Below are 9,890 nucleotides of genomic sequence, written 5' to 3' on the forward strand. Positions count from 1 at the left end.
TCACGCAGATAAGTATGGAAAACTAAGTTCAGTCAGATTTTTATTTTGGCATAAAGAAAACGGTCTAGAGGAATTTCATGGAGAATATGTCTGCATAGCCTGTAGAATTCTGCTGTCGTACAGTATTGATTTACTGACTTCTATGGCTCATCACGAACTGAAGATTTGACTTCATGTATTCACCTGGAAAAAACTATATTTTCATGCTTTAGGAATAAGATAATATTCCAGTGGTCTAACTAGCATTTAGCTCTACTGCTCAGAGACATTAACAATATTACAAGGCTGAGGGTCACATGTTCTTGCTACCATCACATTAGCCCCAATATTGACACTAAAAAATAGCATAAGTAGGACTCCAAATGATTCCTGAACCACATCTTTTAATTGTGCTCACACAAGTTTACACAACAGAGTGTTAACGTGTTAAGAATCGTTTTGCACCTCATTCATGCTGGCAAACTCACTTTTCTTATGACTGGCTCAGCTCCAGCTATGGTAGTAATGAAACATCTCAGAATTTCTTAGTGTAGACCAGGCTCCTGCTCTTTGACCTGCTCACCGAGAAAGTGGTGATCTTGAGGAGGCAGATATTTTTATACAAAAGGAAAATAGGTGCTACTGAGACCAAATCCATAGGCAAGACTAAATCGGTGTAATAAATTCTAATCTTCCTGTGAAAGTTATATCAACTTGAGGCCAGATATAAAAAAAACACTTAGTCAGATGTTAGGAGCCTAAATCCAAAATTACAATCATGAAAATCTCTACAGTTCTGGAGGTGCATAGACTTCACAGGCATTTTCACAATTAACATGTCCAAGGTGCATAATGAGCAGCCATTCCTTCAGCACTTTGCCAGAAGTATCTCAGCCTTGGCAGGGCTGACCACCTCAGCACCTCTCTCATACTGAAACCTAACTGGGGTGTGGAAGTTAGGCATTCCTGTGAGGGGTCCAATACATTAGGTGTTCCCAGAGCATGCCAAACACATGCCTTCAAGATTGAGCTCTGTACAGAATACAGTGTCAGCCACTCCATTTTCTTAAAACAAAGCTGGAGGATGAAGTGGGTTCTTGATAACCCTCCCATTCAATTTCTCTCTCACCCTGAAGGCCTCAAACCTCTGTCCCACCTTCCCAGAGAGCCAACCTCCTTCTGAAGCCAAACCACTATTTGCGGGGGATCAAGATTTATTGGGTCATTCAAAACACAGATCCTCTGTAGCCTAAAAGTTTGGTTACTCACCTTGGAGTGTTCTGGGCCCTGATCTCAGAATTATTTGTACATTTTTTTCAAATACATTAATGTAAAACACAGACAATGGTGAAGAGACTGGCACCCCCCTCCCTGCTCTAAACACACACACATACACTGCGCCTTACCCACTAGGCTAGGACAAGGGTACGCTTTGGGAAGGTGGGAGATGTGGGCTTAAATTCCCCTGGGCAGAAAAGAGTGTTGAATCAGCCTGTGGAAAATCCTGTCTTGCTAAGCTACTGTATAAAAAGGGGTATACTATTACTTCTTTGTGATCCTGCTACTGCATTTTAAAGCAAGGTTAGCCACTGGCCAGCTATTTAAAAGAGAGGACATAGGCTCCTACCCTTACTAAACAAGGGCTCTGGGTTATGGGTCCTGAATGGACCGGGGCATGTAAGCTTGAGAGAGAGGCAGAATTAAAAAACACTCTCTGCCCTCAGCATTCCTTTTGGCTGGTTTTGGTCAACTCCTTATTGGTCAGCTCTCCTCAGACACTGTATATCGCACCTAAACACCCCACATGGGATCCTGGATTACACTCCAGGGGCCTTCTGTCTCCAGTACCCCTTTATATGTTTACTACCTTTAAACTTAGTACCAGTTAAGCAATTTTTCCTGAAGTATTCTTCTCTATGTATGGATATTAGAATGTGTTTCTGTGACTGCCAATAAAGAAATAAAACTTAATAACTTAGCTTAAGTAGGGCTTTTCAACCAGAGGCCCACAGTCCACATGTGGCCCACAAGGGGTTAAGTTGCAACCCCTGGGCTCCTGCCTGGCTACTACTTACAAGCCTCCAGGATCCTTCTCCTTCCTCCAGCTTATGCTTTTCTGTGTCTGCCTCAGGGCAATGTAGTGTAGCACTAGCTGCACTGCTTTGGGGAGGAGGGCAGAGCAGGGTGGAGGGGCACCTGTGCAGCATGTAGCCAGAAGGGACCTGTGGCTTACCTTAGCATGACCCACAGACGTGCAGCCCCCACTGCCACAGCCCACAGAGCCTTCAGTCCCCAGCTGCTTCGCAGTTAATCAGCCTTGGCTTCAAACAAAAAAACAATTAAAAAAAAACCTGTATGTGTTCTGCATGAATTAGATTGTTTTATGCACTCTCAGTCCTCAGCCACATAGGGAAAAGTTTTTGGCTTCAGTTATGCTTAATAACTGTTATACTCTGCTATGTATACTTATTCCAGAAAACGTACCCTGGAACAAGAGAGCTTAAAAAGGTGACTAAATATTGTGAATGCTTCTTAATTGCCCATCCCCTCCATTAGGGCTGTGCAAAACAGCTGTTTCATTTTGGTTTTGGATTCAGCGTTTTGGAGGGACAGTGATTCGTTTTGGTGTTTCAGATCACTGTCCTATTTCGATTCAGCCAAATCTGTTTCGGAGTTTCAGCACTGTTTTGGTGTTTCAGCCATAGGCTATAATGGCAAATCACTAAACTGCCTATAACTTTGTCATCTCTTGCCTTATTCGGATGATTTTGCAGGGATGGTAGCCCCTTCTGAAGGCACGAAGTCTGCCAGGTTTCAAGGAGATAGGTACAGAGGTTTTTGTAAAACTGCACCTCAAACTGTTCAAACCAAAACTAGTATCACTTGCCAGCAGCAGCAGCATGCTGTCATCCTATATGGAGATGTGGGGGTCCACTTCCCATGGGAGGAGTCTGGTACAGCCCCGCATCCCTCCCGGGGGGCATGGGCCACCAGATCTGGGTACAGGATGACAGCATGCTGCCACCACCGTAGAGGGCCAGCATCAGCACTGGGTTCTTCCTGGTGCTCAGCACGGGCTGTGCCAAACAGACTTGGGGGCTGGTGTCGGCCCCAGCCAGAAGCAGTAGCATGTCATTCATGTACTCTATAGCCGGTGAGTGCAGAGCTTTTTTTTCTAAAAAAAATAAAGTCCCATGCTCACTGGCTGCAGCAGTGACAATTGAGGCCTCTGGGCGCTCATGGAAAAGCCCCCCAATGCAGCATGGGGCAGCAGGGATTGCCCCCCCTCCCCAGCACCTGCACAGCTGTTTGCCCATCACGCAGGTGTGGCACAGCTCGGTAGGGCACTGCGCGCCATCCAGAAGCTGGGGTGGATCCACCTGTTAGCCTGCTGTCATCCTGCATCATCATCCTGCATCATCAGGGGCACGCGCCCCCCCAGGAAGAGCTGGGGGAAGCGATCAGAGAGATGGGAGAAAGATCGGAGAGCTGGGGAATTGAACCGGGGGAATGTTCAGGGACCTGAACATTCCCCCAGATCCTGATTGGATTCCCCAGTCCCTGCTTCGATTCCTCCAGCTCTCTGATCTGTTCACCGGCTCTTCCAGGGGGTGGAGGGGTGCAGGCCCCCGGATCTGTGTGTGGGGTTTCAGCAGGCTGCCACTGCAGGCTGGGATCAGTGACAGCACTCCAGTCTTCCTGGCGCTCAATGTGGGGTGTGCCGAGCAGCTGCTGCTGGCCCTAGTCTGCAGCAACAGCAGCCTGCTGAAACCCCACATGCAGATCTGGGGGCCTGCACCCCTCGGGAAGAGCTAGGGAAGTGATCAGAGAGCTGGGGAAACCGAACCACAAGCTAGATGTCAATATAGGAACAGTCCTTCTCCCCCTCTTTTCCCTCCCTCTTAGTTTTTGTTTCCCTGCAAGCCTGGCTCCGAAGCTCCAAAAATTCTCCAAAACGTTTTGGAGCCTTCCAATTTGTTTTGGAGCTGTTTTGGAGCCTCCCATTTCAATTCAGATTCACACAGCCCTACCAACCATGTCTGGCTTTTTAAAAACATTTAAAGAGTCGTGACCTAGACTTTCACTACAAGGCTAATATTGATTGTGATGTTGCACTGGCCTGTAGTGGGTTCCTCAGGCAAATAATGCAGTCAATATGTATCACATAAGGGAAAGACAATATAAATCTGTTATTAAAGAAAACTGTTCTTTATTGTAAACAAGGTATAAAGTACAACATAAGAAATTGTGCAAATCTTTAAAGTAGTCACAAAAGAGCGTATCTAATACACTATTTTCAAACTCTTCACTTTTCTATATTTATGTACTCAGAATAGTAGGATAAAATAGAAATACAATTCGTGAAAGTTGATGCACTGTCACAAATCTACAGTATTAATTCAGGGCTGGTGACTTTACTACCTTATTTTATGCTTCAAATGACTCCTAAACTTAATACAGCATAGAACAGAAGCTTTTTACATGGAGACCATTTCTCTCTAATAGAAACCATTGCTTAAAAGTAACAGCATCAAGTAACCTAATATTCCTGTTTTTCCTTTCTTAAACCCACAGTTATTTTAAAGGTTACATTGCTTTAAAACAAAGTGCACTGTATCTGTTTAAAAAAATGCAGTGGTGTAAAATGTTGAAAAGTATAAAGGAAACCCATAAGCAACTTAAAAGCAAAAGCATCATAAGATGCCTATATATAACCAATCATGATAATCACGAGATTTTAAAAAGAATCACAAAAACAACATTAATGGGGATTCAGATTCTTTTGGTTCTTTCTAGCCATATGGCAGCCCCCATACAAAAACCAGGTTTGACAATATTGTCAACCTAGCATACATGGCATACACTGTGTGTTAAAAAACTGTATGCCAGAGTTACCAGGCCTAAATCTCAAGAAAGCTGAGCCCCAACCCACCTCAAAGTTACCACCCCAATGTGATTACAAAACATCAAATACATATCCTATCAAAGAAAGGTGACAGAAGTAGGATATTTACTTTATATTATCTCGAACAGGTGCATTTTATATTTGTTTGTACCATGCACTGATCTCTCTCTCTCCCTCTAGTCTGCGTTCTACCAAAGACTCAAAATAGTTTTGAAAGTTGTCATCTGAGTTGGTCTCAAACATCAAACTCCCTGTGCAATTTACACCGGACCAACCTGTACTATATGCAAATAATTGCTAAAAATTCAAAACCCTGCACTCCCTGTGCTCCTCTGCTCTAGACCCTTCACTTTCTCTCCTCGCTCCACCCAGTGCAAACACAACCCGACATTCCATTATTAGTCACTGGGTCTCTCAGTAATGCTTCCTGTGCCAGAGCACAAGTGTCTTTGCCTCTCTGTTACAGTGCCTTCAATAGCTGGCACTAAAGAGCAACAGACTTGAAGTGGAAGCTTTTTTACATTGCTGCTGATACACACTAGTGACAACAGTTACTTCCAGTAACTTGAGGAGTTCTTTCACTGTGGAGTTGCAGATGCAGGTGGCACAATGTCATTTAGTTTGCTCACTTCCATTTGCCAGTTCGGTAGCTTCTTAGCTGACAAGTGGCGACGTGCATGCTTTGTTAAGTGGTCACTCCTCATGAACCGCCGGTCGCACATTGGGCAAGCAAACTTTTTTTCACCAGTGTGTGTTCTACGATGCCGAGACAGTTCATCAGAACGTGCAAACCTTCTGTCACAGCCTTTCCAACTACAGCTAAAGGGCTTTTCACCTGAAACAAAGCAGAGAAACATGAGCTTTGGACCAGAAGTATTTGTTAGACCAATTTCTATTCTTCCAGTAGAGAGAAAAGGTTTCTTCAAAGATCTGCAATGTTAGAATGATTTCTAACTGGGTTAATAAGGTTTGTCAACATCACCAGGGAGCCAGTTAGTACAAAGGGTTAACACACTCACCTTTCAAATCTGGAAAACAGAGGGCTCAAGTTGCATGTTTTGTGGATCTAACTGTTTTCAGACATTCTAACCTGTGCTTACATATGCTATAAATGTACAGCAGGCTTGGGGTGATAAATAGCCTGCCAAGAATGCGGCCTGTAGTAAGAAAAGGGATGGATGTTACCTGACCAGCTGGAAGTGCAGTGGCAAAGTTGCGTGTGAAAATAGGCATAGCCACTGTCTTCTCCCAGTGCACTTATAGTTGAAGCTTTTCTGCATAGGGAAGTTCTTTCAAAATAAGCTTCAAAAGTGAATTAAGCTAAACCAAAAGCTCTCTGTGTACAAATATTCTTATTTCACAGAGATTATTGCAAAAGGTATAGTTCCATACAAGACAAGTCCTCACTTCCAAACTTTATTAAGAGCTGGACTAGACACCTGAAGGATAACTCTAATGTGCTTCAATGACAAGACTATTACAACTGAGTCCTCTTTTTCAAGGTTGTAACAGATTTATCAATAGGCATCAAACAAATGTAAGTGCTAACAGGACTGCCCCATGATTTGCCCACAAAGCCAGAACATTAGTAACCAAGTAGGTAAGAAAAATAGGTAAAAATACCTAGAACACTAATAAACAATGTATACAAAACAGACCTTTCTCTGAATTTGTAATGGACACTGACTAATGACTTACCTGTGTGTGTTCTCACATGGGCTTTCAAATGTGAACTTTTGAAGTAAGTCTTTCCACATCCTGGATAGTTGCAAATGTGACTTCTAATCCTTGAAGAGTCAACTGGTGTCGTGACTTTTGTTGTAGGAGGTGTAAAACCTGGGGCAGGGGCTATAGGAGAGAGTCTAGTACCATTTGGACTAATAATTGGAGCCTTTGTATTCTGCACAACTGACTGGGGCACAACAAACATAACAGTTCCTTTAGGAACCTGAGTTCCCATGAACATCATAGGCTGGCAAACGGTAGACTGTTGGCTACAGGGAGTGTTGGGCACTACTGTTGTCACAACAGAGTTGTTTGTAGGAAGTGGAACCATCTGGCAAATGACTGGCACAGGTGGGACCCCACAGGCTGGCACAGCAGACGAGGGTACGATCGTTGAGGATTGTTGTGCTGACTGTGGAACAGACTGAGGTCTACTAATTGAAGTCTGTATTGGGGGTACTGGACTAAGAGGTGGCACTATACTTGGTCTTTCTTCTACAACAGGTGAGTTGTTATTGTCATTTATTGTTCTGTATGATGACACAGTTGCGCCAGATGAGTTTTCTTGTGCAGTTTCATTAGGTTTTTTGTTATTTTCCTTCAAAATACTATCCTGATACTTCAGCACACTGGCAGCTCTCAGTGGACAAGTTTTGTGATTACAGAGCTGTGCATCAGCTGTATGGCGAATGACACTTGTTGCTTGAGCTTTCAACACTCTTGATGCTGAAGGTTTTTCAGTCTCTTTATAAGGCGTTACAGAAACAGGCTTGGAAATATTGGTGGATGATTTGGATTGCACAGTAGATGGCGCTGGTGCTGCTGGATGAATTACTTGAGACATCTCAAAATCTGAAGGGCTGTAGGGTGGAGTCAAGCACTAAGGAAAAGAAATGCAACATAATCAGATAACTATACTGGGCAATTATTTCTGACCGTTCATGGTATCTAAACACTGAAAGAGTAATTCATTGATACAAAAAACTTACAAATGCTGGTATTGTGTGAAAGTCTGCTACACTGGAAAGCAGGCTGTCGTCATTTTCTTCTGACATATCAGATGCTGGTGTTATTGGTCTCAGGTCAGCGTATTTCTTGAAGTCTGATTTCCAGTTACAGCTCATAGACATAAGAGCTTCTACAGCTTCATAGTCACTCTTTTCAGTGGAAGTGTTCCATGAATATCTAATATCATTCTGCTTTTTGAAAATCACCTCCATTCCTACCTCCTGGGAGACAAAAAAAAAAAAAGGGGGGGGGGGGAGGTTTAGCTCACTTGGTGATTTCCTTGGTGAAACAGTTGATTAAAAGATGAATTACAAATAGAAAATGCAACATGGAAAACACATCCTGCTTTATGGAGCAAATGCAGTATTTTCAAAGCATGAACTTTATCACATCCTGTATGAAGATCACAAAAGGGGGGATCGGACTGATGAGGGCTGCAGGTGTGCATTTCCCTCGCACCAAGAGCAAACACATTTAAAAACCCAACGAAATCCAGAAATTATTTTATAATTACAATTTTGAATTCTGATGTCAGGCGAGTCTGTTCCTAAAGCAACTTCTTTTGCTTTCCCTCTTTCCCGTCTGGGTTCAGACCCCACCTTAAGTCATCTTGCCATCACAACGCGACTGGGCACAACATGCAGTTTGACTGGGGGATGACGCTCCCCCTGTACTCAGCCTTTGTTCACCAGGCCGGGTAGATGCACGCAGTGGCAGGGAACGAAAAGAAGAGCGAGGCGTCAGGCTGCGGGCTGCTGCCAGGGCATCAAGGACCAGAAGGGAAGGCGCTGGGCGAGGCACACAGCGGGTGCCGTGACCCGAGCCTGCGAGGACGCGCAGACTAGGGCCGTGCCTGCCCGGGGGCTCTCCTGGGACAAGCTGCCGGGAAAGCCCTGCCCGGCTGGCGCAGTCAGAGCCATGAGGCAAACCAGTGACGCCGCCTCTGAGCGACTCCGGGAACATCTCCTGGAGCAGAAGCAGCCGAGCCCGAGCAGGGCCCCCGCGCCAGGGCGAGGCCGCCCCGGGGGGAGGGGCGCGCGGGGGCTGCCGGGAGCGGGCGGGGCGGGGCGGGGCGGGGGAGGGAGATCCTAGCTGGCAGCGGAGGCGCCTGGCGCGGCGCCACGTTCACCTCGCGGCGCCCCGGTGACTCACTGCGAACATTCCGAGCAGCACGCCCGCCGCCCCCGCCCATTGGTCCCCGCGGCCGGGCGGCGCGGCGGCCCATTGGCTGGCGCCGCGCTGGGTGGGCGCATGTGAACAAAGCGTGATCGGCGGCTGCAGCGCAGCGGTCGGAAGCGTGAGGCGGGATCGCCGCGCCGCGACCTCTCACCTACTTCTGCCGGCTCGCGCCCCGCCCCGCCTCTCCTGCATGCAGGGAGGCAGCGCAGCCCCCGCCTGACAGCGCGGCGCGGCCCGGGGTCGCTCCCCGCCGAGCCCCGGTACCCAGCACCCCCGCACCCCGCTTCACCCCCACAGACACCCCCCGCCGCCTCGCAGCACCCCGCACGTACCGCCGGTGGGCGCAGGGGGACCCCGAAGTTGAGCATGGCCGGGGCGCGCAGCTGTCCCACTCGCTCCGTGCCGGGCGCGCTCAGCAGTCGCCGCCTGGATTTTCCGCGCCGGCCGCGCTCCCCATTGAGTGCCGGCCCCGCGGGGGCGGGGGCGGGAGAGGCGGCGGCCAATGGGCGGCGCGGGTGTGCGAGGCGGCGGCCAATGGGCGCGCGGCACCGCGCGTGATCAGCGGCTGCTGGCGGCGTGGCGCGGGGCCGGCGCGGCGTGGGCACTGCGGGGCAGGTCCCAGCGCCGCCTCCGGCTGAGTCAGCGCCGGCCCCGCCCGGGACCCCGGGGCGCGGCGCTTCCTGCTGCCTGGGAGCAGCCCCCACCCCTCCCCCAGCTGCCTGTGGCGGCGGCACCGAGCGGCCGTGACCGCCACCGCGTCCCAGGCCGCGCTGGCTTCCCCGCCTTCCCCGGAAGGGCTGCGGCCGCAAATGGGGTTGGCTTGCTTCTCCCCTAGAGCAGACCTGCCCGGCTTGGGGAAGGGCCTGGGGCTTTGTCCCACCTGCCCTCCGAGTGCTGCGCCTCTGGCCCCCCGACTGCCCCTAGGGTGGGCGCCGGGTGGGAGTGAGGGAGCAGGCACTGGTCCCCCACCAGGACCACGCCAGGCCGGGGAGAGTGGGGTGCAGGCTGAACGCCGCAGTCTCTCCAGGAAAGATTTTTACAGGTAGAAATTTCCCTCCATAGGCAGGAACATCTGTTCATGGCCTGTACATCC

At 48.5% G+C, this 9,890-nt stretch overlaps 1 protein-coding gene across 3 annotated transcripts; it reads right to left on the reverse strand.

Moving 5' to 3' along the window:
- Positions 1 to 4,165: 4,165 nt before the first annotated feature.
- KLF10 (KLF transcription factor 10) lies at positions 4,166 to 9,369 on the reverse strand. 3 transcript variants are annotated; one of them, XM_090040464.1, is made up of 4 exons: positions 9,130 to 9,369; positions 7,600 to 7,839; positions 6,584 to 7,490; positions 4,166 to 5,720 (listed from the first exon to the last, which is right to left on the reverse strand). In XM_090040464.1, exons 1-4 carry the CDS (start codon positions 9,163 to 9,165, stop codon positions 5,464 to 5,466), a joined length of 1,440 nt encoding a protein of 479 aa, XP_089896590.1. In that variant the 5' UTR covers positions 9,166 to 9,369; the 3' UTR covers positions 4,166 to 5,463. The 3 variants fall into 3 exon arrangements, with proteins under 3 accessions (XP_089896590.1, XP_089896592.1, XP_089896591.1); XM_090040466.1 differs by lacking the exon at positions 9,130 to 9,369 and adding an exon at positions 8,218 to 8,654; XM_090040465.1 differs by lacking the exon at positions 9,130 to 9,369 and adding an exon at positions 8,133 to 8,654.
- Between the last annotated feature and the right edge of the window lie 521 nt (positions 9,370 to 9,890).

This window comes from Crocodylus siamensis, chromosome 3 (genome assembly GCF_052110815.1).
Source record: "Crocodylus siamensis isolate JL-2025a chromosome 3, ASM5211081v1, whole genome shotgun sequence".
Taxonomy (NCBI): domain Eukaryota; kingdom Metazoa; phylum Chordata; order Crocodylia; family Crocodylidae; genus Crocodylus; species Crocodylus siamensis.

Excerpts from the sequence above, each read along its gene's own strand:
- KLF10 (XM_090040464.1), bottom strand. The coding sequence starts at position 9,165 with ATGCTCAACTTCGGGGTCCCCCTGCGCCCACCGGCG. Across the intron at positions 7,491-7,599 it reads TTCACACAATACCAGCATTT|TGCTTGACTCCACCCTACAG; the intron begins GTAAGTTTTTTG and ends TCTTTTCCTTAG. Across the intron at positions 5,721-6,583 it reads CCATGTGAGAACACACACAG|GTGAAAAGCCCTTTAGCTGT; the intron begins GTAAGTCATTAG and ends GCTTTGTTTCAG.